General features: G+C 30.4%; 2 protein-coding genes across 9 annotated transcripts; one reads left to right on the forward strand and one right to left on the reverse strand.

Annotated features, from left to right (window-relative positions):
- The first annotated feature begins 344 nt into the window (after positions 1-344).
- Positions 345-21,122, forward strand: LOC116766144 (uncharacterized). Of its 7 annotated transcripts, XR_004353233.2 has the most exons (11): positions 346-810; positions 1,542-1,725; positions 4,284-4,506; positions 7,246-7,497; positions 9,582-9,757; positions 10,894-11,006; positions 13,647-13,770; positions 14,212-14,307; positions 15,139-15,176; positions 17,776-17,897; positions 18,200-21,122. XR_004353233.2 is itself a non-coding variant. In XM_032655843.2 (10 exons), the coding sequence occupies exons 2-10, from the start codon at positions 1,549-1,551 to the stop codon at positions 18,243-18,245; spliced, it is 1,329 nt and encodes a 442-aa protein (XP_032511734.2). In that variant the 5' UTR covers positions 345-810; positions 1,542-1,548; the 3' UTR covers positions 18,246-21,122. The 7 variants fall into 7 exon arrangements, 6 of the variants coding, with proteins under 6 accessions (XP_032511734.2, XP_032511737.2, XP_032511738.2 ...); XM_032655843.2 differs by lacking the exon at positions 15,139-15,176 and having other exon boundaries at positions 345-810; XM_032655846.2 differs by lacking the exons at positions 17,776-17,897; positions 18,200-21,122 and adding an exon at positions 15,865-16,294.
- Positions 20,523-27,323, reverse strand: LOC116766146 (glutamate receptor ionotropic, delta-2). 2 transcript variants are annotated; one of them, XM_032655850.2, is made up of 9 exons: positions 27,183-27,323; positions 26,914-26,999; positions 26,642-26,830; positions 25,878-26,041; positions 24,520-24,689; positions 22,816-23,009; positions 22,450-22,742; positions 22,100-22,283; positions 20,523-21,801 (listed from the first exon to the last, which is right to left on the reverse strand). In XM_032655850.2, the coding sequence occupies exons 1-9, from the start codon at positions 27,259-27,261 to the stop codon at positions 21,541-21,543; spliced, it is 1,620 nt and encodes a 539-aa protein (XP_032511741.2). In that variant the 5' UTR covers positions 27,262-27,323; the 3' UTR covers positions 20,523-21,540. The 2 variants fall into 2 exon arrangements, with proteins under 2 accessions (XP_032511741.2, XP_061379000.1); XM_061523016.1 differs by lacking the exon at positions 20,523-21,801 and having other exon boundaries at positions 22,121-22,264.
- Between the last annotated feature and the right edge of the window lie 534 nt (positions 27,324-27,857).

Consider the following 27,857-nt stretch of genomic DNA (forward strand, 5'->3'; position numbering starts at 1 on the left):
TTGGTGTTTTAAAATTAAAAAATAAATAATTGGTCAAAAATAATAATACTGGCAACTATTAACGCTAGAATTATCATGTAGTTAATGCATTCAAAAATAAATAAGAATAAAGTAAAATTATGTAAAAAACTTTATACATATATAGAAAAAGATAGAGATAAAATTAGAAAAAGTTGTAAAAAATACAAGTAAGCAAATATCGTTAATAAATCTAATTCTTAGTTTTAAAAATATATAAACTGATAAATTAATAATTTTATAAAGATCTGTTGAATTACCAACTTTCAATAAATGGATCTCATTTTGCTTGTGCGACGATATCACCAATCTTGCACATTTTGAGTTTTGACAGATAACAGCAGACTAGAGTCTAGAGTACAGTCAGTTCCATTATTTTCTCAGTGATAGTTAATTTATTAAATAACCAATACATAAAGTGTATCTATAACTTAATAAATAATCAAAAATGATATTGTTCTGATATAATAGTATTAAAAAAAATTATTTGTAAACCAATAAGTACCTAATTTGCTAGTGAGACCCGTGTCGAATTGTTTTACGGCAAATTCATTGAAGCAAACTAGAAGGGATTTGTTTTCGAATTCCATACGAGTCATAGATGTTTACCTTTTATGCTAACGGAAGTGTTCTACATTTTCCTTGAAATATTTTGTTTAATCTATAGTGTGAGTCTCAGCTAGTATCGAAATTGGTTAATGGATGGGCACAATTTGTGATCCATTGACAAAAGGACAGCTAATGGATCCAAGTTACTGATACCAACTTATTCGGCTATTGTTCATAATTTAGGTGAGTAAACTGTGACTCATTCATTTTATTCTTGTATCTTCAATGAGTTTACGAAATAATTTCACTTTAAGTCATATCTGGTGTAAAGTAAAGATTTATATGTTACATTGCACTTATTTATAATATGTGTGATGCATGTCTGTGCTATATTTGTAGAAGCATGATGCATTTTATTTTATTACATACAAATTTAGTTTACAGATATCTTGGAGTTTACATAAACTAAAATAAAATATAACATTACATACAAGTCTCTGTGCACTCTCTTTGTTTTGAACATGTACATTTTGGAAATTATCTTATTATTGTAGAACATTTTTTTTAATGAATCTATATATCAATAACTAAATGTTTTGATGGATGTTATTTAAAACCTTACTGTGTCACTAAATAATTTCTATTTTCAAGCTGGTTAAGATATTGTCTGTTTGATACTAATTATTTTTAAATATTGTCTTGTTTTTTTTTTTAAATTAAATTGTTGAATGTGGTGTGTATTAAGTAATCATTAATTTAGTTACCTTATAGTTATCTTCCAAAATCATAATGCTTAATATGTATTTTAATTTTGCAGTTCTCACTAACAAATTTTTATAACCAAATTGATGGCAAAATACTGTCAAATAGTAGTATAGTGTATATGTGAATCACTTTTACACAATTTATATATATTTACTGTATATAATAAAAAGTTTATAGAATTTGTTAACTAATATAGTTTTTTCTTTTAGATCTACAATGGGGAAGTTTTCGGGTAAGAAGTGTCGTTTACTGTCCATGCTATGGTTAACAGGGACATTTTTCTTTGTGGAGCTCATAGTCGGTTATGTTACGAACTCTATGGCATTGGTCGCTGATTCCTTCCACATGTTGAGTGATGTCGCAGCTCTTGTTATTGCATTTTTATCTGTTAAGGTGAGTGATATTTTTATTAATTCAAAACATTTTCATGTCAGTGATAATTATAATATTTATAATATGCTATATTAATGAAACTAGTGTTATTCGGATTTGCTACGCGGATTTTATTATTTAAAAACTACATAATCCCGACGTTTCGGTTACTTTGCAGCAACCGTGATCACGGGCAGACGAGGTGTGAATGTCGTGTGAATGAATGACATTCACACCTCGTCTGCCCGTGATCACGGTTGCTGCAAAGTAACCGAAACGTCGGGATTATGTAGTTTTTAAATAATAAAATCCGTGTAGTAAATCCGAATAACACTAGTTTCATTTAAATGAATACTCGCGAAAATCTTAGATCTCATTATGCTATATTAATATCGGTTTTGCATTTTATTGTATTTATTTATACACAAATGGTTATATGAATAGTATATTATAGGATAGAGTGAGATTGTTAGTCTTCAAAGCTCTTTGTAATACATCAATATACCCTAACCATTTCCTAGTTACTTGTGTTCAGCTCAGTATGTATTTGTCCAAAATTCTATCAGCCAGCATATTTGAATTGACGGCCTTCTCATACGCATACTGTCTTACGCAATACATTCAGACTTGAATTTTTTTCTACATAATCTATACATTAATTCCATATATCTTTTGTTAACTACTTTTCATCTCGTCTCATCCCTCCCCACCACATCAACCTATTTCTCCTTAATATAAAACTATTTATATTAAAAATATTACTTATAAAACATCAAGTTAATTTTTTTAATGTCACTTTGTATATGTCAAGCAGAATATTTGCTTGTCAGCTTGTAATAAGACAAAGTAATAATTATGATTGTGATACTGTTATTTATAGGAACTCATTATTGTTAATTATATAGTACATTAAGTTACTCTATTAAAGATTCCTATTTCGTAAATATTGTTAACAAAATATTACTATATTTTATCCTTGTATGAGATCAGTCTCTATAATAGTACATAGATAAAGCTGTTGTCGTAGGATCAAAGCGTTACTTACTTTTGTTTAAAAAATTACTGAATTCTATGTAGATGGTTTAATGTTTAATATTAAACATCTAGGGAGGAAGATTTAAAAAAAAAAATTAAAAAATAAAAATTACAATGATAGTGTAATCGTTCAGAAATTAAAAAAAAATGTACATACGAATTTTTTTCTTTTTTTTTTATCTACATTGTATACATTAATGGCCTATAAGGCCCATAAAATGTCAATTTTATGGCCTTTTTTACATTCGTGTTAAAAATTTTTTTTTTTTTTATGAATTTATATTATTAATACAAATTGTTTCTATTCACATACTTTAAAATTAATGGATAGTGGAGTATTCTTGATCCAGAACACTTTGACACGTAAACACAGACTTTTGTCTAATTTAAGTTTCCTTTAAACTGAATATTAACACCACAATTATTATTGTATTATAATTATATACTACTTAACAAATCTTCAAGTATTTTAAAAAATATATATGACGTGAAATGAAGTAAATAGGGAAATTCTTTTCAAATAGTTAGAAAATGTAAGTGTAAATAAATTTCTTTTTAATCAAATAGATAAATAAATTTTATGGTATGAATGTTAAAAGCTTTTTATATCAAAATATACGTCATTACAACCTGATTCACCTTCGGGAACAACTGTGTTGAGGTTTCTACATAATGCTTGCTTATTAATTTGACTTCAATAATATTATTTGAATTATCTTTAAACAATTCAATTCAATACCATTTATTTTTCTTATGTGTCATACGAGTACTTATTTTATTAAGCGTCGCGAAAGTTTTAGCTTATTTTTGCAACACTAATGTACACGTCGAACCAGACAGATAATTACCAATCTTTCATTCACAAATCTTCTCAAGTGATAGTATAGCTAGGACTCGTACGATTGCTGTTTACAACTTTTCAACGTTATGCCAATGACCTTAGCGAATGTCTTCTCAGACTCCAGTGATATTCACAACCGACCGCCGCCTGTACACGTTTGGATTGCGCAATAACGAAATTCTTTGAAATAATCATTATTCATGACGGACATTGAAATTCGTTTTATTAAAATCTTTATTGATCTCATACATTTGTTTAATACGAAACAATATTAAATCTAATATATATATATATGGCGAAGATTTAAATCTTTATTAGAATTTATTTATTTCCGTACATCTGTATCTAGATTATTTTTTAATCTTGGACAACAAAGCTTGATTGCTGAGTTGTCTTAAGTTTGTGAAAATCTTTATAAGTACGGCTCAAAGTGTTGCTATCAAATTACTGTCTTAAGTTAATCTTTAAACCTATTAGAGTGTTATTCAAGTCCGAGTCTGCTTCGTCAGTGTTGCCATTCTAGGTATTCATGATACTTGATATAATTTATAAAGAAGCTTGATTTTATTACGCCTTATATTTTTTTTTAAATTAATAACAAATTCGTATAAATCAGTTATTAGGATCTAAATACTTTTTCGGTAATCGTTTAAAAATAAGATTTATATTTAGTTCACAAAAGCCTGTTTTCTTGTAATATTAGATGTCACCAAAGAAATGGTCGAAGAATACCTTTGGTTGGGCGCGTGCGGAAGTTTTGGGGGCTCTTGTGAATGCTGTGTTCCTGGTAGCGCTGTGCTTCAGCATCACAGTGGAGGCTGTGCAGAGATTCATCCGAGCTGAGATGATACATAACGCTCAGCTGCTTGTAGCCGTCGGCACTTTAGGACTTGTTCTCAATATCATTGGACTGTTTCTGTTCCACGGTGAGTTCTATCAATATTTGATTATATTACTATCCAGTAAGTAAGCTTTAGATGTATTATATAAATGTGTGGATTTTTATGAATCTTTAATATGGCTCAAATATAAAAACAAAATATTATAATATATAAAATAATACATATATATTGATATTACATGCGAGTGGTAACGAATTCGCCTGAAGCAACTGTTACATTACAAAATATATTATTTCTTAAGGATTGTCATTTAAAATGCGTACGATGGGAGATTTACAGAAGTGGGTTCATTGACCTCCATTAAACTTGAAGGTCGAACGTTCAATATTAAAACTTTTTAAACTCGAAGCCTTAAGTTCGGATGCCGTGACTCGTTCCTGTCGTTCGTCTGTCGTTATTTATTTATCGTTTTGTGTTTCGTAATACTTTAATTGGCTTATTAACTAACAATTATCGTAATACTAATACAATATATGGGTTAGTGATACAATTTGATTTTGATTTAGCGGTATTATCGCTGCTTTAAATGTTTCTAATAAAATTAATAATAATTGTTGCGAAACAATCGTTTGAAGCAATTATAGGTGTTATGTTAAAAGACAAAAGGATCAAAATTATATGTATATATATTTAAATTTCAAATCGTAAGTTATACACTGTCTATAGAGTATATCAATCAATGACATAGTTTTTAATTAACACATTTTTATTAGGAACCTGAGACATCGTGTACATCTTGGTTAATTTAATAAAAAAATAAGTGTTTGTCTCAAACATTTAAATACTAAGTGGTTTTGTTGTCGGTGTAATTAAAAAGATATACATACATACTTTAAGTTCATAGAAAAATTATCAATTTGACAAAGAACTAGTTCAATGAATTGAATGCACAAAACATGTTTGACCTACTGGGTCGTAGACAATTTTAATTTTAAGCATATTTAATTAAAAAAAAAATGAGAACATCACTATTGTAATTGGTAGTTATTTGATATCGCTTTTGCGGCTAAATAAACCAATTTTATAATAGATGCGGTTTCATTGGCTGATATATTGTGAGCAAATATATTATTTTCGGTATAATTTAAATATTAAAGATATCGGTGTGTAGATAAAACTGCAGCCGCTGACAAAAGTTTTAGGTACCAACACTTCCCTTTACCCCTTAAAGTACGAAGATATTGAATTTCTGTTTTTTTTTTTATACAACTTAAGATTACACAAAATTTATGACACGGCCACAACTAGAAGCATAAAAAAACATAGCTTGAAGTAATCTTGCACGTTTTGTGTGCAACAATCTTTATACCATTTCAAAAATGCTTAAAATAAATGTTCCTTAAATCCACACGAAAGTCCACCTTACTGCGGATAGCCTATGAGTAACACGTGGTTATACTTATTGTTTTGCAATTCCTAATGATTCATTGATTGCCCCCAAAACCCCAAGTGCACGTCATCGATGACGCATTTACAATGACGTCATTTCACTCGAGGATGCAGTTAAAACCTGATGACGTCACCCGTGTTCCGGCTTAGTTATTAACCTAGATGTGATGGAACGTAATTGGAATTATATTTCCAATCACGTTCTTTCAACGTATTTTTCTTGTACTATGAATATTGTTTTTTGCTGTTTCCTAAAATAGAATGTTGATTGATTATTGCTAGAATCTCATAAAAGTACTGTATAATTCTATAAAAGTCCAGTTCAATGTATGTGCCAAGTTTATAAACAATTTCTTCAGCTATGCTAGAATCTCGAAGAACTGTTCTATACCAGTATTCATCAGCGACTTGACCTTCGAGAATTTCTTAATTAAAAATGTACAGACTGTGTTAAAACAATATATGTATGGTAACCAATACTCAGTGGCTCATATAATTTTTATCAGATGACTTCATACAAAATACAAATGTTATACCGTCATTCTTCAAAAATTACACGGAACTCCTGGATAAACGAACCACCCATGTCCCATTCTAATGATCAAGCTATATTACTTTAAAGTTTAATCAAAATCCGTTTAGTATTTTTTTTCTCTGGAGAGCAACAAACATAATATAATTGAAAAAAAAAAACTTTCTTATTTATAATATTATAATCAAAGTGATGCCTATACAATGTATGGTACGTTATTTTCATGTTTTCAACCAGGGTTATCAGTCACCTGTTCTAAGAAACCGAAACGTGTTTCCGAAATCCAATAGAATGGTCCATTGTAACATTAGCTCCGAGTGATTTACGGCGGCTCATTGGTTATCAGTTTCACCGTTTTGTTAGCATTAATTATAGTTATGTTTCTCGCTGTAATTTTAATGAGCTATTGATTATACAATACAAGATAGCAGTTAAAATTTTATTAATTACTTAACTTCAAGGGATTATTTGACGAAGTGTCCTTTCTGCTCGTGTGTCCATGTTTTAGAATGTCAAGGTCATCTGCTTTAGCTGCATAGCTTTTTTAAAACCAATTCCGGGCAGATATTTTTGTTGGTCGGGAATTATATATTTATATATGTATTGAATTAAAAACTACAACAATATTATGTTGTGATTACATTAATTGAAATAAGATTTTAACTTTGATTTGTAAATATTTTAAGCTTAATCCACACGATTTACGAGTACTTGACGTGGACGAGCTTCAGGAGCCTGAAAACAAAAGCTGCTTCCATCATTATTTAGTTTCAAATAATTAGATATAATATATTGTTAGATGATGTACAACGAAATTTATATATACCATTACTTTACCGTAGAGCACGGTAGTAGCCATGGTCATAGCCACGGGGTGGTGCCACCTCCATCCAACGTCCGCCACCTGTCGGAGCTGGTGAACAGCAACGTGGATATGGCACTGGGGCATGCTACCACCGACACTGAGGAGACAGACGAGATGGTACCACCGAAAGTGGTCAAGATACCAAACGACCAAACACCCAAGACACACTCAGACCCTGGCAATCTGAACATGAAGGGTGTCTTCCTGCACGTGCTGTCTGATGCGTTGGGTAAGTTATTTATATGTTATACTAGTTTCTGCCCGCGACTTCGTTCGTTAATTTCCGAATTAGTAAAATATATATAGCTAGACCGGGCCAAATCTAATCCGCCCTAGAGACCGTAAATAGCCAGATATTTAAATTTATTAAGTATTTTTTTCTTTTTCGATCGAACGGAAATAAAAATCCTATGTCCGTTTCCTGCTTCTAAGCAATCACCGCGCCAATTTTCAAGTATATCCCTACTAGCCGTTCTTATATTATAAATAGTGTAACTATGACAACTTTCTTTTAAATATATGTTACAATAACACAGCTGTGGGGGTAACTGTCTCTAAAGTTAAAATGAGTCAAATACGAATAAAGTTATTCAATACAATTCTCACACACAACATAAAAGCTGTTGATAAAGCAACTACAACCTCGCCATCCGACTTCGCCTGCGACATTGACATTATTACTGTAAAAGCATGCGAATACCAACCTTGATCTAAATCATAATCAGACTTATATCAACAGCGTTATCAGATAAAATTACCATTAATCGATTTCAAAGTTGCGAGAGACCCGAATGTATGTACACAATACGCATTGATTAATATCTAAGGTTTCCGATTAGATATTTTGAGATTCCATAACTTTAGCGTGGCTGGTAATATATTTTTTATGAATAGTCACCTTACGTTTATGATATTTTTGTATGTGGTATAGCTTGTCTTGTTACAAATCATTTTTGTAGTTGTAGAAAACGATTATGTAGCAAACAATAATACTATTTTTTTTATATATTAATAATACAACTGATGTACATATATATATATATTGGTTATTTTTTTTTCGAGTTTTACATCAACAGCTCGCTTATACTGTTTTTTTTTTTCAAAGGTCTATTACATTTTTTTGCTTATATTCGTAATTTACTGATTTAAATTTGTCAACGTAATTAATTCTGCTACAATTGAAAAAAAATTGTAAATTATATCAATAATTCTCACTCTGAGTTTACGGTATACGATTATTTTTGTTTATATTATTCGAAATAAATAAATAAGTGTTAACAAAGATTGCATCGTCGCAGACGTAGAGTTAATAGTTTTTCAGTAATGAATCTTCACACTATAATATTTCTCAAAATTATTAAATGGAAAACGTGAAACGTTTCGTATGTAGTATTCAAACTTGTGCTAAGCATATCAATGAATCTTATGAAACATAAATATCTAATATGTCAATTGATTGTAAAATATTCCTAAATGAAAACATGAGTTACGAGTAAGACTTACAGTAAAATTGAAACGTTTATATCACCAATGAGTTATCATTAACAGTCATTGTGTTATAAGATGTTTACCGACAACCATAACTTTATAAAAGTAACTTTCAATAAATACTTCATGATGTAATGACAATAAATCTCTATATTTTATAGATTACACACACACATATATATATATATATACAATTTGTCAATAAGATTTTTTTTAATGTTAAACCTCTTTAGTTTCAACCTCCACAGTCTTAATTTTTTTATTATTATCCATTTGTTTATAAATAAATTTCATTATGATAGAATATTAAGTTTGTTTGAATATTATGTTTTAAATCATATAAATACTTCTGATTTTATATAATAATTCTCTTGCCCAATCCCAGCATAATATATTACACAACTTACTTCGACATTAATTAAATTAATAAAATTTGTGAAAATGTCATTCACACATTTTATATTTATCACTGATTGTGGCTACACATTCGTTTTAGTAGAATACATTTTTTTTATTATTATTATTTATATAGTTAAAAATAGATAACCTGTATATTACATGCTTATAGTAAGTTTCCACAAAATCGGTCAAGTCGTTTTATACATTATTCGGAACAAACAGACAGACAGTATATTTTTTTATTTGGTATAGATAGATTGGTATGCATTAGTCAAAGGTTGTTATTTTAATATTATAAATGGACACTCAAATTCTATATTATGTTATATATATATATATGTTTTCAAACTGATATATCAACGTAAAGATCCCTTTATCCTCTCATGCGTACCTTTTTTATTTAACAGTAGTAATGTTTCCCTGTAGGTTCCTTAATAGTCGTCAGCTCAGCGCTCGTGGTGTGGCTGACTGAGTGGCGATACAAGTACTACATCGACCCGGCACTCAGTATAGTGCTGGTTATTCTGATACTGGCATCAGTCTGGCCGCTGTTGAGGGAATCAGCTCTCATACTGCTGCAGACAGTGCCGACACATATACAGGTGAGGCAAGAATTATATGTACATAGAATTTAGAGTCACAACTTCATTTGGAATCGTAGAAGTACTTGTAGGAACTAATAGTTATTCTATTAGACGAAGGAATGTATGCTTTATACCCATATTTCATCCTAGCATGTCTCAAATCATGGTTACACTAGCTATTTGCAATGTCACTTTTTATATGACTACAGCCTTATCTGTAAATAAAGTCAGTAATATCTTTTAGTAATGTAAATGATAAAGCGGTCGTGATAGCTTTTGGCGGGTAGTCACAGGCTTGTTGACATGCGAATATAGTGATAGTGTGAATTTCGAAGTAGAAAGTAGGAACCTCTCTCACATCTCAGTACGGGTGTATTAAATTTCACGAAGTGCGCTCGTGTGAGACGGAACCGGCCAGAAGATCAGATGCTCTGACTGGTTTACAGCAGGCAGAGACTTTGATTCAGTCCTAAGACCAAAAATATTTGGAGTTTACCCTCTGAGTTTATTTGGCAGTAATTTTTTCAAGATGTCCCAAAAATTAAAAAAAAATAATAGTTTTTATCTTTAATTACGAGCAATAGTTAATAATATTTCGGTTGTCTGCAGCTGTAAAACTTTCCGTGATCCAATAAAACAGCAATGAATTAAACACGCCGAAACGCAGTGTTTGCTCTCGTATCTTGTTTGTACTAGATAATGTTTTTAAGTACGGGACACACATTCGTCGAGGGTTTGACACACTAACGTTATACTGCGCAGTAATTATGAATGCCGGTGTCACTTCCCCAAATCCGTTCCGCCGTTCGCGACCTCTGTATTGATAGGATTTTTTCCGCATTCGCTTTATCCTTCCATTGTTATGCAAAGTATATTAAATTAAGGAATATTTTCGTATATGAGGATATAATAAAAATTTTCCTCTGACATTGTTGCAAATTTTTTTTTGCTAGTAATTTATAGAATTATATAATACTGTCTAAACTGACCTAACAGACAGATGATACGTTATATATATTATAATTGCGTTATTTAGCACGGAATATAATTTTCGAAATAAATGTCCATAGAATTTTTCTATTAAGGTGCTATAGTAACAGAAAATTCCCTAGTCTACCATATATCTATTATATCTGGAATGTTCCCATTATCAGGTGGATGCCATCCAAAGACGTCTCCTGGAGAAGGTGGACGGTGTGCTGGCGGTGCACGAGTTTCACGTCTGGCAGTTAGCTGGAGATAGAATTATAGCCAGCGCTCACATACGGTAAGATACCTTATTAACACAAATAAATGCCACATTACTATGTACTATAAATCATTGAAAAATATACAAGAATAGTTTATAGAATACAGGTCTTTATTCCTATAGACATATAGCTGATATTAGCTCAAATAATAATATTATAAATTAGTAATATATTAGTCGATTTTAGTACGCTTTGTTTATTTCACGCTCGCTTGTAACTTCAGTTTCATGATAACTTGACAGCGTTAATCTAAATTAGGTCTTATTATATACGTGTAGAGATCAGTTTCTGTTGTTAGAATAACAGAGGCTTGGGTTGAACAATAGTCTATTATATTATGACGTTACAGTACTTACCGTTTTCTCTTAGCGTTGTAATGGAAGTTTCAAATGGAGATGTGAAAAACTTAAATCATATGATATATAGTTGTATTATGAGGCTGCTTTTTGCGTATTTTAGTATATATTTTTTTTAATGTTTCTCATAAACACCACGCTGTACAGATAATAATTTGACCTTTTCATATTTGGTAAAGAGTGAAATATGTATATATATATATATATATATATATATATATATATGTGTGTGTGTGTGTGCGTGTGTATAGCAAAAGCGGAAGGTAGAAGCCAGTATAGCTGGAAAAGAAAAGTACTGAAGGATTTTTTTTCATCAGTAGTAGAAAATTGTTCTGCTTTTAAAACACGTGGAAGACGTACAAACTGACAAACATTTGTTTTGCTTATATCAGTCATGTTAATATACTTTATCTCATCATATGATTGTTATAACTACACGTACCACTAGTGACAGAATTTGTTTAGTTTAAAACACATTAATTGTAAAAAAAATACGATTTATCTTACGATCAGCTGTGCTCTCGGCATAGTCCATACGGTTTTTTTTTTATATTATTCATTTTATATAAAATAAATGTAGCCTAATTTGTTACACACTTCATCAGCTATCTGCCAGCGAAAGTCCCGTCGAAAACGGTCCAGCCGTGCCAGGTTGTAACCGAAACAAACAGACAGACAGACATTGAAACAATAATATAATTATGTACATGTATGATGTACACGTTTATTTTTATATTTAAACATAAATACAAATTTATTTCTTTAAAGAGATATAATTTTATTTTTAAGAGATATAATTTTTATTTTTATATAAACATTTTTTTTTAATAATTAACGCAAAAATTTGATGTAAATAATTTAAAAATTATCTTCAATATTTTGGAGTTGAGTATTTGCACTCGTTTTGATGTTTTTCCAAAACATTATTGCATTAAAAACAGTTATCTAAAATATTTATATTAAAAAAATTAAATTAATACTATGGTTCTCGTTAAAATATTAATTAGATATATATTATATTTGGATTGTTTCTTTAGCAACGTTGTATTTTTCAACGTAAGCGTTTTAGCGTCCTCATCTCAAAATGTTCTCATCCGATGTTGTACACTGCGTTTGCAGTTTGGCGCACACCCAAAAATTTGGCCCAAAAAAAAAATCACAAAAAGATATATTTATTCGTCTGCGTAATACATATGTATATTTTGTTTTGTTCTAAATTAAGAATATCATATATTTTTAAATGTATTTGTATAAATTTCTTTGTTTACATTTAATGATTTTTCATTATTCCATTTCGAGTGGCACTGATTGTGCCAAAAGATAAGGAATGTCACTAGGGGAAACCGTTATCGATTCAATGAATATCAATCCAAACGATTCGATTCGATTATCGATTATCGATTCACATGTCATACATTTAATTACGGGATTAAATTAATATCATTGAATATCTGTTTCTCATGCAGCATTCACACATGAGCTCAAATATTTCGTACTATAAATACAACGAAACGTATCTGCCGTTCGCTATTAGCGTGTACAGCTCGATATGATGAGGAAGCCTCTTCATAACGAATATAAAATACTTCTATTCAATGGCAATTTTGAACAATACGAACCGATCCCATTGTGAATGTCGTCATCGAAGAATGAAAATTTAATTTGTCAATGGAATTGTTCGACGAAATATCATAAATAAAATATTTATATATATTATAAGTATGAAGAGTCTTACATGAAGGTCAAAACAGGAATTAAATGTGTAAAGTAATTTGGTTATAATTATTATTATTGATAAAAAGTTGTATAGAACGTCACAGCGACGGAACAGGCGACAGCAGAAATGCCCTTATCTCGGCTCTTCCATATGATAGTTATCACTCGAAACTATTATCACGTTAAACAAACGAATATAATACAAGGAGCAGTTAACTAATTCTCTTTATCAACCTTTCTGTTGATAGTTCTGGACCAGCACAAGCGAAACTGAAACGAATGATCTAATTTCATTTAGAGTTAATTTAAACATCATTTTTATACCTAGCAAGTCGAAAGTTTGTACACACACCAAAACTAGTTTAAGGATTTTGATAAAATTTAACAATAATATAGCTAACATATCGGAAAAACTAGAAAACATAATTTATACCGAAAAATTGTTGTTCAAGAGAGATCACGTTATAATGGTTGGATTTTGCGTGAAGACGCGTTACGGCGCTGTCAGTTAATTGTTTCAGCCCCTTTTTATATTAAAAAACTTTTATGATATGTTCCTCAATTAAGAGTGTGATGTCGTTACAGGTGTAGGAACCTGTCGGAGTACATGAAAATAGCTGAGAAAGTTAAGGAGTTCTTCCACAACGAGGGCATACACTCGACCACCATACAGCCGGAGTTTGTGGAACTGCCGCTGGATGGGAACGAGGTAGTGTTGTATGGAATAATAATATCATACAAAAAATGGCTCCTTCATAAAGGAATCGACACGAAAATCCAAGGAACGTTTACATCGATTATATGAATACACAGAAACAGTTATATCAAAGGATATCTTAAGGGTCGAGATAATTGATTATATTATTTAATAATTCACACCAGTTGCTATGCGTCCGGTGGCGTCGTACGTACAACCATAACTTGCATCTAGCTCCGTATGTACCTTTTCTACATGAATTAGGGATTTCTTACCTATTTCCTTATCTATCGTAAGTGACGTTATATATGTCGCAGGCAACTTGTATAGTATGTCCGTTTACGAACGGCTATGCCATTTTATAAACACGAACCTAACCTAATGTCCCACAAGAGAAAAATGCCACGTCAAATTATTTGCACGTATTGTATTAACTTTATTTTCGTATGTCAGATCACTAGCGGGGCTTCAGCGGAGGCCCCGTGTGCCTTACATTGCCCCCCCAACGACCTCTGTCACAACGCTACTTGCTGTGGACCACATCAGGAGGTATGTGGAACAAACATACAAACAAACACACATATATATTATAAATAAAACGTTATCATATAGACATTATGCTCGAAATGAATTGTACGGACACATACATGCACAACTACTTCAGGAACTCGTAGAGACAACCATGTATATATAAGGACATACACACATAGGCAAAGTGATAAAGAGAACTAAGGGGGCTATAGACCTAAGATGCTTAGCTTCGACGTTTGCTATAAAGCAATTATATTTAATATTGAAAACATATATATATATATATATGTATAAATATCAACTGTAAAATCTAAAAAGAAAAATCCTTTATTTATGCAGTAAAAGCCGAAGGATCTAAGATAATGCAATTAGTAACAAAAAAAAAATACAAAGTGGTTAGTTTGTAATAAGAAAACTAGAAAATATTTATTTTATGAATCAATTTATTAATGAGATTTCATTCGGTGATCTTCGTACGCCTTCGGCTTTTTTCGGTTATGTTCGTATATCTTCGGCTTTTTTCGGTTATGTTCGTATATCTTCGTCTTTTTTCGGTTATGTTCGTATATCTTCGGCTTCTTCGGCTATAACTGCTTATTGCTATAGCATCAAGTGAGGGTAACATTTTTGCTATTGAGAATCTTCATGGAATGTACGACATAAATATCTTTACATTCCTTTTAAACCTACCACAACATATTATCTTTTACAAACATATACTTATAAACAATTAAAAGATTTTGTTTTAAAAGAGATATAATTCGTATATCCTAACTGTATTTTATGTCTAACGGGATTTCTCTTTTATCAAGGACGTGTATAAAACTAATGAATTAATTGAATTTTTAGAATCAATGGGGTCCAGATGTAGATACAACGAGACCTAGGTGAGGAAAATACTGAATGAAATACAAACTAACTCATTGTTCACTAATCTCTGTTAATGCAAAATCTTTTCTATTTTAACCACTTAACGTAAAAACACTTTGTATAAAAAATGCAAAAATAACACTAACATTTATATATATGTACAATAAGTTGTACTTCACCTTGAAAAAACAGATAGTTTCACGTAAGTTTAATAGAATACTAGAAACTGTCTGTATTGAGTACTACAAAATAATCTCATGAAAACACTGAGCCATTTATAAAAAATGGCGTCACTACAGGAATGCGATAAACACGACCGTAACTAATTATGTTCTGTATATTTTTTTTTTACGAAACTGTGTAGATTTATTTAATGACATGTAATATAAATACTTATATCAATGAAACGTATGAATAATTATCTTATATATATATAAGAGTATTTTAAATTCAGTCTTTAAAAACTAAGACTTTAAACTTAAACATACAGACAATGTAATGAAGTCATCTTTAACAGCTGAAAGATGCAGATTTGTTACTTCCATAAGGAAATAAAAAAATTCTAACACTTAGTACATTATATATATATGTATATATATATGCTAATCAAACATATATTTTGATATTTTTTTTAAATCCCATAAATTGTGAAGTTTTTTTTTTGTAGCTTATGCCTTAGACTAGCGCTTTTTTTTTTAATTGCAGTTTTTCAGTTTAGAAACGATAAGGGTACGGTAATATTTTTCAAGGAGATGCGTTTGAACGCGAGCATCAAACCTACTACCCGCGGCAAGGACTTTTTGAAGATTTTAACTTGAAATCATAAACTATTGGACCCTTCAGACGTGGCTGCCAAAACAAAAAAAAATCGAATCTAATGTGGCCTTTTTTTGAATGTTTTACTATACTGTATATATGTTTATAAAAAATTAATGGCGTTGGTCTGTGAAGGGGAGTTTAATTTAGTAAAGATATTGTTATTTTTGTACTACGGAAATGTGATCGTTTTGTATTTTATAAAATTGTTAAATAGTATTAATGTTATAAGTAACCATTTTATTACCTCACTATAACAAAATGTGTTTGTTTTATAATGTACAAAAAATATATAATATTAAAAATAGTAAAATTTTAATACCGGCCTTTATTTAATCACAGTATTAGTATAATCATCTGTCATCTAAAGTCTCAATAAGTCTTGTTCGTGACCAAGAACTCATTACATTCAGCCAAAGATAAAAAACTTATACAAATATAACGTTCAAAAGTATTATGAATAAAATTATTTAACTTGGAAAACCGAGTGACTTAAAAAAGTGAAATGTATTAAGTAAAAAATAAATTATTTTTTCTTGTTTGATAAAATTAGATCATTATATATTTCGTTTATAGTAATACGACAAACAGATTCAAATTGATTGACCTTTAAAAAAAAAAATTAAATATACATGTATATTGTGTAACATTATTATATTTATCAAAAACTTAAAACCAATTATTACAGAATAAAACCTTTTAATTTTTAAATACTTTGTAAAAAAAATATTTTTACGTATTAAACCTAAAAATAAATAAAGTGAATCATTTTCCGTTCAGGAAATGGCATTTTAATCTTAATTTTCACTGTCCATACTAATACAAGGTAGAAATTAAATGACATTAATTATTTATTACTGGCACATATTAAAATATAACAGAATGGGGAATTTAAAAAAAAAAACGACCTATTGACATTAAGCTTCCAATTCTAAATTCGTTATTACCATATAAATTTAATATATTCCACCATTCCAGTGCGAATAGGCCATAGTGTTTAAATATATATTACATTATTTAAGTCGATAGAACGTGTACATCGTTGAAAGAAAACTTATTTATTGATATTAAAATATAACAGTTATCTAGGTATCATATCGCAACGATAAAAGGTGATTGGGACGTACTTGAAAAATCGGATTTTAGAACACAATGAAATTTGAACCTTATCATTTCTGTCTAAGACTAAATTTCTAAAGCCGGTAAAATTTGCATTTTATCATTACTCTTATATTCAAAGAGTATTAATATATGTATGTTTTGTCTGTGATATTATATTAATAATAAAAAGGTTTATATTGCTTGAAAACTAGTAATATCCTTACTATGAACTTTGCTCCGTCAAACTAAAAGACAGGTAGTTTTGAGGTTTCCAATCGTAAATCTCAACATTTTACTGTCATTTGGGTATATGAATAAAAACTAGGAACTGTAGGTATTGAGGTTAGCGTTGTAAACCCGTGGTTAGGATGTATGTAAAATATTAACGATTCGATTTACATTTGCCCTTTAAAAATATGTCCGATATAAGTGGATTTTTATATACATTTTCTATATCTGGATTGACATTATGGTCAAGAATATTATACCGAGAAAACGAAACATATTCTTAGTGCCGTAAGTGTTTGATCTATAAATGTATTTAGAGAGTTCAATTGTATCTTGAATATTTCAATAGTTGTAAAATAGTATATAGACTATATTCGATAAGTAATATATCTTTTTAACATTTTAACACGATAGTTATTAAAAATAAATAAATTTGTATGTGTTTTTTTATGATTTTTTATTTAATTTCAGAAACAGAGCACCCCCTATTTATGTCGTCAGAGAAACATGGGATCGCGAGCAGAGCCTTTGAACTCTGACCTCGATAGCTCCGGGAATCCCACCGCTAGGAATCTTGACGCTTTGGAATGCGGGTAGGTTGAGATGTAGCTGGGAGAAAGAAGCTACCTCACTATATCCAGAAAAAAAAATATTAAAAGAAAATTACATCATACTTTAAGTACATTTTGTTGCAATTAATATTACATTTATTCCTTGATTTTCTTTTAACACGCGACACTGCCTACATACTTATCTGACATATACATTTTTTAACATTGCAATGTTAACAAGGAATTAACTTGGGCATTAATTATCTTATCTATATGAAAAATAATATATAAATGTTATAAATCGTACAAATAACATAATTTAACTACATTTTATAACGTTCCAGATCACTGTTGCCTTTCCCGATGCTAGAAGGACGTTTGACAGCTTGACGGACAGCCGCTTAATTTTTCGCGACCAAAACAAATATAAAAAAAAAAAAATTCACGACATTAAATTAATTTCATTTTTAATCAGTTACATTAATTAAATTAATGATAAATTTTGTTACAGCCAAATAAATATAGCTTTGTTTTGTGACGTTCGACTGGTGATACGGTGAAATGTCCGTGTCAATGTCAATGTCAATGTCAAGCGGATGTGTTGTTAGTGTAGGCTTTCGCGGTTTATATAAAAGAGATTGTTGAAAACGCCTTATCCGATAGACAATCGGACGGCGGCTGTCGTTTAAGTCTTCAAGACAATCGTGTCAGGGTTGCTAGTTATAAAATAAATGATTAATGTTGTAAGTTAAATTATCATCCAAGCAAATAATATCCAAATATATGTGAATGCGTCAACATGGAAATACAGTCGCGTGTATTATATATGAATAATGGAAATAATTATCACTCTAAACACGAATCTACACCGATAGACTGAACTCGCGGGGTTGCCAGTTCATCGTTCATAGATCTCCACATAAGTTATTCTGGTAGATGTGAATGAAAAGCTTTAAACTCTCCGTATTAAGTTTATCGATGAAAATTTACAATAAGTGTCAGAATATAAAAATATATTTACTGCAACAATATTATATTTATATGAGCGGATCATCGCAATTATAATAAAATAATCTCAAAGTACAACAACAATACGACTCGTGTCGGTTTTCTGGATTAAATCCGTTCGTTGGAACAGAAGAAAATCGATAATCTATAGAATTATCGATTTTTTTTCATATGACAGGTTGTACGCGCTTAATGAGAATTGCAGTATTGACATAACATATATAGGAAGACAGCAATTCGTGGTCTATTTTGACGTCGCAACGTACAAGGCACTGTCCACAACGTACGATCGTGTATTTGATATTGATTTTCCCTTAAAAGATAAGTTCGTGGACACCAAACCTTTATACGAAGATATAACTAATAGGAATTAACTATGTGTTGACATGATTCCTCATAGTTATAATTATATATTAGCATGTAAATTAGTATAAACTAAAAATATTCTCATAGAAGATCAGCATCCTTAGTACATACATTCATAAGCCATAGTTGATACCACATTTCCGAAGTTTTAAGAATTTAAACTTTAAAACGCTCCGTATTGAGTTTGACTGTGTAACTTTATGGTAAAATTACTGTGCCCTTACACATGTCTTCATTCATAAATATCCGAAAATTATAGGTACTATCAAAGTATCTGAATTACTACAAATAGTTTGTTTAGTCTAAACTTGTAGTAAATTTACGTGAACGGAAGAGACGTTTCTTTCGTTAAAATTTTTAGTTGTAATTTTTATACAGCGTGTTCTCTGCATAAACATAATTAATAATTATAGCATTTAGCGCCAATAACTTTAGCGTATTTTCTACAATACATATACTTTAGTTAACAATAATTTAAGTATAATCGTGTGATCATAAAACAAACTACCTTTTGATAGCAAAGCAATAAATAATATATAAGTCAGGTCAGTATAGAGTTACACCGCCTTTATATACAACCACCGTTATTGTACACTATACAAACGTGAGAAGATTTTTTTTATCGTCAGAGCTGGCTTAGCAACGATTTACTGTTTTTGAGCACAGATTATGTCACTGCTCGTTTGAATCTTATGATATGTAAGTCCAATTTAAGATTTCTATCGAATTTCAGTACCACGGAAATCATGAAGCGATTTACGCTGATTGTTTTCATTCACAACATTATAAAATAAAATATACTTAAAAAAAAAAATGTGATAATTTATCCTCGTTTAGTTCGGTTTTAGCGGAATTTAGATGTACGGGTAACAGTAGATAGTGAATCAAAAATTATGTGCAGTTCGTCCAGAAATTATCGTCGAAAACTTAGCTTCGTATGCGAGCTGGTTTTAAATGACATCGCAGTAAGTGGAAGCTGTTCAATAACACAAACTGTCTTTGTAAACATCGATCGTGAAAATTAAAAATATGTTTTTTTTTTTTAATTATTTATTTACTAAAAACATTGTTAATATAAATCAACTAAAAATAGGTTTAAATGGCATAATTAAATTAACTAAATTAACTTAATGTATATGTTATATTATTTTACTAACTTCTGTATCTATGTGCTGTTAGTTTTAACTGTTTTTTTTTTTAACCGTTCGACCCTTGCTACTTCGGTTAAATATATTTAAATAAAAGATAAGATTATTTAAAATTTTAGTGAAAAAATATCTTTTCGTCCATAAATAAGGCTTGTAAAAATCACGTCTATTTTATATATTAGATATAACTGATGAAGTATGCAATGATTGTGAAATGTTTGATTACAATTAACGGAGCAATTGAAATCTGTATTAGAATCGATATAACGAGACCGCCATAGCTAAAGAACGCACAAGGACAGAATTTTTCATTCACTTCACTAACTAGTATTTGAAGTCAAATTTCACCGACACTTCAAAGATTTTACAATAGAAGCTAGCACAAAGAGGCTTGCAAAATAACTTGCAAATTAACTTTTCATTTACGGCTGTGAAAGGCTTCACTTTCGCCTTCACTCATTAGTATAAAAAAAAATATATGAATTTAATAGCTAATTAGATTAAAGAAATAAGTTAATGTTATAACAAAATTATAGTATTAAATTCTCAGTGCTCAATATATAAACATGTTTGTTTGTGTCCGGGCGCGGTATTAATTTTATCTCAGCCAATAATTACTGCTATTAAAAAATAATTCTTATTTATAGTGAAATCTAAACTAATATTGAAAATTGTTAATCTTGGTTCGTATGTTAGTGAATTGTGGAAATGTATTTTCACGGTTAATAAAAACGTGCGATTTGAATATTGTTTTTATTTTTTCTGACTTTTTGTATATTTAATAAAATATAACTACGCCACAATTCCTGATTAATATTCCTCGATTAATTTCTACCTTAAGCTTTAAATGATATTGATGACAGTGTTGCCATATTATATGTCAGAAATCGCATGTTTGAATCTAGCTTATGTCAATAAAGGATAATGTGTATGTTATTTATAATATAAAAAATGCGATAAACACATCTAGAATTAGAAATGTAAAGGGGATCGTGTTTACAAACCATCATTTTCTGGAATCGTTTTTACGGCAACACTGCTTAAGATGCTTAAGATCATATTGTGTTCTCAACAGTATATTTTTAATAACCTACAAATAATGAGATGCAACATTCTGATTTTATTTCTTAAATTATTTTATTTAATATATATATATATATTTTTTATCTATAAAGAAACGCCGACGGAGACCTCACAGGTATCAGCCTCGTGTCGCCATTCTTATTATGCACAACATAATATTCTCGACCGTTTATAATTCTTGTATCTAAATTTTCGTTAATTTTATATCTTGATTTGCCGAAAAGCGAGTCGTAAGGAGGCGGTCCGCCGTCGTCTTTCTTCAACATTTTCAAGGCTTTGCCTGTTTTCGTCTTCTGCGTCACATCTTTATCTTTTCCTTTATAATATCGTGTTACGATTAACTGAAATGATCGAAAGTGATTATATTTTTTTAAATATCAACGAAAAAACGAATAGTTTCCTAACATTATTCAATAAATTTAATTCTTGTTAAAAATCTAAAGAAACATACAAAATAAAATATAATTTTATATATATTCATAATTCATTATCAAATAATCACCAAAACTGAATGCATTTTTTATAATATAGTTCCATAAAACGTGTATATTTAATGAATACTTCTTCACTGATCAATACTAGATCCAAACATCCATCAGTGTTATAAAAAAGTTTTATCGAATAAAATATATTCGTCACCTCTGAAACAAAAGCCACAGAAGCAATCGATAGTCCCGTTATGATTATAAAATACGTCATCATGAGGTCAGCGTTACGAAGCTGTCTGTCCTTGGACTGGAGATCCAGGGGACAGATCCTCGTGCTGGGGAGGTCGCGGCGCTCGAGGTGATCCACTATACCGGACTGGATTAAATACTTCAGTCTATCTCCAGGACAATAAACACATTTTTACTAATTGTCTTTCATTTGAGAACACAAAAGGCCTTACAACAAAATGATGATACAAAGAAAATGTAATGTAATGTAAAAAAAAATTTTAATTTATTCCTATAGTTAATAAGAATCATTAGTAACAATTTTTTACTTACACTGTATCAAATAATTTATTCAACGTGCTGTTCTTGGGATAGGCGAAGGCTCTTTGTTTCTTCATGAACGGATTCGGTGCCATGACGTACGTGCACCTCTGGGTTTCCGGAACTCCTTTCCTGGTCTTGTTCAAGTAATCGCTGTACATGAGCTCATCGACAGCCGTCTGTTCTTTGACCAACACAGCGCCACCTGTCACCATCGGTAGGAACTCTTTGTTATCGTTCACCGAACGAATCTGAGCTCGCCTATTGAGAATCATTTTATTTAAGTAATACAGATCCTCCTCCGGCTAAAAGAAGGAACGTACAAAATTAATATCATATTTAACTAGAAATTAATTCATCACAATAATTTTATTATACGTTTTTAATAGTATATTGCACGGCTCCGCCTTCTGAGGTCACCCATCTGTAGTTCTTCTTATATAAATCTATAGGATTCTCTATATCCAGAGTGAATTTGGATAAAGTAAGAAATGCTGTCAGGTTGGCTGTGTAGAAAGCTGACAGCAGCATCACAAACAACCACCAGGTGGCGAAAGAAACTCTTGTAGTATCTGAAATACCAATTAAACAAGTGCCGACATCCGAGGCGTTTTCCGTCACTCATAAGTTGTATATAATAATACAAAGCATTATATGTGAATATTTATAAATAAAAATCATCTCATGTTCCTTTTGTACCTGCTGTGTCCATTTAGACTTAGTGTAAACATAACGGTCAAGTTGCAAAGCCATTAAAATATATGTCACAATAAAATTATAATATATAAATAATAAAGAGAAAGTGGATTACATAGAGTAAAAGTAAATCCACCCATCGGGATTAGATTAGTGGAGCTTAGAACGAGTTTGTATCCTCAAATAATACCGACAGTATCAATTTTAATATCTATCATTGGACATAATCAGACCATTCGATTCGTTGAGTATTTGTGAACCTTTAAAGTAACAGTTTTAAAATAAATAAAAAAAATCCTCCTAATAACACAAAATCAACGGATATAAAGCAGGCATTGTATTTTGTAATTTCACTTCGTTAAAATTTGACTAGGTTATGTAATGCAATCATAGTCAGAAAAAGACATTAAAAGTAGTCGTTTACTATAATGTACGTAACAAAGAAAAGCACTTTTTTGAATAATTACGTTACATAACTTTGGGCGTCAATAAAATCATTTTCGTGTACCGTAACGGCCCAATATCTAAATTGCTGTTACGGTTGTAGTTCGTGACGCGAGAGTGATAAACGACAACACCATTAACGATAACATCACCATGTGATTGACAATCGTCGTTTAAAGCTAAAATTACATACATTTCCCGCTATAAACGCAGGTTTAAAACATATTCTAGTGCAATATGCACTCTATAATATTAAATTTTTATATACATTCAAATAATTTCCACAGATAAAAAATATTAGGTAATTTGTGATTAGGTTCCGTATTAATAAAACCGATAATATATTTAATTCAATATATAACAGATGTAGAATATCATTAGAAATCGTTTAAACAGTTAGAAATGTGGAATAGATTAAACAAGGAACATAGGTATGTCGGCCAGGTTGATAAAAATATAATATCTATAAAAACTATATCCCCACTTTAGTTGCATATTGCTAGCAATCCGCAAGTGTTTTTTCTCCCCTCCCAATCCCTAATTTCTAAGCGGATCCCTGTAGTCTTGAGGGCAATACTTGCAGGTGTCCATGACTAACCAGTAACCATCACCACTTTTCATGTTTAAGTGGTTTGGTGGTTGGTCATGTTTGTCTGGTCGAATGTTTTCTATAAAACCCATGGAATAATTAGTCCATTGATACTGTTTTACGACGTTTTTTAATTAAGCAAGGCCTATTATAAACTGTATCATAAAAAATAAACATTACAAAATAGCGATTTTTGCTAAAGGTAAAAAAAATAATTGATTATTTTGTTCTAGTGTGCATCGTGGCAGGATTCTCTCTCCCAAAATAGAATATAGGCTTCAACAGATTCTTTTGGTAATTAAAATACAAGGTAAATGATAGATAAGGATCTGTCTGTTAAAAATTCAACTTACTAGCCTCCGGTGACAAAGACGTTCCCTGCTTTATGAACGCTCCATACACAAACCACGCGCTCGGTGAGAGAGAAATGTAGCCTTCGTCGTTTTCAATCAACTTTGAACGGATCCACGTTATGAGAGTAATGAATGGACCGTACGTTAGAACCGCAGCGAGAATCAAATACCTACAGCAAACATTCAACAATATAAAGGCAGTAGCGGATTTAGGCTGAGGCCCGTGAGGCCCGGGCCTAGGGAGAAAGTTTTGAGGGGCGAGAAAATTTTTAAGGTGACCAAAATTAAAATCGATTGGGTTTTCTGTGAGCGGTAACAGCAAATTGTAAAGTTTATTTTTTTTCGCTCTTACAATCTAAACATAGTTCCATTTCAAGGGTAGAATATCTTTGTTGAAATTATTTATTAGGAAAGTACTAAAATCTGAATTATCTAACAAAAAGATTAATAAAAAATTTTTTTTAATGCTGGCATATTATTTTATATTAAATTAGATTTTTTTATGTTCGATTTAAAATTTATTCTGTAATATTTGTTTTCTCTATATTATAAAACAAATCATTAGTTCGCCATGATGATTATACAAGTGTTAGTTGAGTAATAAAATAAATTTATCATTTTTCAATTTTTTGTAAAAATTTTATATTTTACGTAATGTGGAGACCCCAACGATCGGCATGATTGATCAGTTTCAAAAGGTCGCAGAATGAATTTGAATAGTTATAAAAATGTAATAAAAAACTCAAAAAATTTAAACTTGAATTAAAAATTGCTCTGAAACAAATATATTTTCATCGTTATAGAGGAGGAAAGGGCATAACGGGGTACTTAAAGAAATACTAAGTTTTTGAGGACTCAAATACGCCAAATCTTTCGTTTTTAATTATATTCAAAGTAAATAGAAAATATATATATATACGAAAGATAAAGGGCGCCAAGCAGTCATGGGCTTAGGGCTTCGTCAAACCGAAATCCGCTACTGTATAAAGGATTAAATTTTTGTGCATAGTAATTCTAGAAGTTAAGTTTTATGGTTATATTTTATTTAAAGGATCATGAAAGTTGAACCTTCATTATAAGGTACTTTCACAGATAATTTATTTCTTACCAGCTGCTAACCAAGACTCCTCGTTAGCTTTAAAGCCTAAAACTATATCTAATATACCAATGTAATAAGAATTACTAAAGCACTTAATATGTATGTACCTACATGACGTTATTTGAGTATTTCAAACAAATGCTATTTTAATTTTATTATAAATGTTCCTTAGATTAATAGTAAAATAAAAAAATAACACAAATAAAACAACAGGTATATACGTGATTGTTTCTGTAGGTAGATAGTACACAGTACATACCAAACGTAAGTATCAAACGGCGCTAGGAGTCCAGAGCCCGCCGCTGATTCCTTCGGTCTTTTCAACATCATCATCCACACCCCCTCGTCCAGATCATCAGAGTACGTCACCATCTCGTTGTACTTTAACAGGATTGGGAAAAACGCTGCCGCCATATCAATTTTCTAGTTAAAAGAATTAAAAACATAATAATGTTTTGAAATTTTAGACACCGTATAAGTCATCGGACATTCGTGTGCGGTTTAAAATTTCTGTTTGGTCAGAAAGGCAATCAAAAAATATAAATACTGCTTTCATATTTAATTATAATAAAAACATATCGTACAAATTTCAAGGTATATTTGTAATTTTTATAAATATAAAAGTCTTCTTTATGTGCCAAGTTAAATTTAAACAAAAAGCAAAGTGTTGAAGTGTGATAGTTTAGCTTAATTTACTTAATAAATAGAATTTGGCAAAAGTTGCTAATGTTTTTCTTAGTCACCGGATTCGGTAAACTAATGTCCGATAAAGGTGTAAGGCAAATATACGGGTTCCGACTTCGCTTTTTTTCGGATTGTAGTTCGTTACCCTAAATTATTTGAAAAAAAGTCTTAATATATTAATCCGGCTTGATGGTTTTATTTTATCATTATTTTCATCAGAACTACATATTTGTGGATAACAATAAACTCGGTCTTCTGTCTTATTTTTCAGTTTAACGTTACATGTACTTCTGTGGTATAATATAATATATAAAAATATAAAAGCATTAAGGTACTCACACTGCTATTGACGAGGCCTAACAAAGAGTCCTCTGATCTGCGATCACCCAACAAAAAATTTTTTTCCGGTGTCACTACTTCATAAGTAAAATTAAATTTCTCCCGAAGAATGTCAACTAATACGAACGCAACACCTCGACCAACCAGGGTGCCATTTTCTAATCTTTCCACCCAACTCATGGGGTAGTTCTGAAGGCGAATTAAAAGTATCAAATATTTGTACCATAACGAAAAATAATGACTTCTTACCAAGATTTTTTTTTTAAACTTACATTATACGTTCCAATCTTAAGATGTTTTCCATTTACATCGTTTTTCAACGCCAGTAATTCATTTTGTTTAAACAAATTAACTGGATCTGGATGACAAAACAAAATATTATATATATGGAATTAAAAAATTAAACTTCAATTTTAAATCTATCTAAATCTCTGACTATATCATTGATGTTTAGATAAAAATTGGGTTTCAAATCGAGAAATTAAAATATTCGATATAATTACTAACTAATCAACAAACTTAACGTTAAAAATTTAACAACCTATAGGAGATTTGTCGTATAAAACATCACAGAAGGTTGCGTTACAAATTGTTGAAAAAATAAGTTCCAGTCCCGCCATTGCATGTTTGTCATGCGACGTCTATTTAACATCTAGATGGGGGCGAACTAGCAACACTGTTACTGGTTGTTAAGTATAATAAATCAGGGCTGGCCTTACTGGTAACACATAATAATACATAACACTGCTGCGGTAATCATCTATAATTAGTTTTATTTAATAATCCGGTAAAATATATGGTTGCTTTGATGCATTACATTGACATATGTATATTTACGATTCTCATTTGTGATAAAAATTTGCTGCTTGTGATATTATACGTAATAAACGTATTTTATTTACATGATACGAGGACATACGGTGCCACTATCTTATAATCGGAAAATTCGAAATTCTTAACTAGTAATAAAGAACAACGATATATGTATATAAAAAATATTATTTTTTTACGCACAAGAAGTCTAGTGCCCCAAATAAATTGTTAAAATTATTTCATGTGTATCAAAGTATGATTTTTGTATTTATTTAAGGCCGATAAGTTAATCCTTTTAATATTTTTTCTGAAATATTTTGAATATATTTATCTTCTTTGCTTAACAAGAATACATATATATTTTTTTATTTATTTTTTTCTTGTTATTGTTATATGTATATAC

The sequence above is a fragment of the Danaus plexippus genome, chromosome 15 (genome assembly GCF_018135715.1).
Source record: "Danaus plexippus chromosome 15, MEX_DaPlex, whole genome shotgun sequence".
In the NCBI taxonomy this organism is placed as follows: Eukaryota; Metazoa; Arthropoda; class Insecta; order Lepidoptera; family Nymphalidae; genus Danaus; species Danaus plexippus.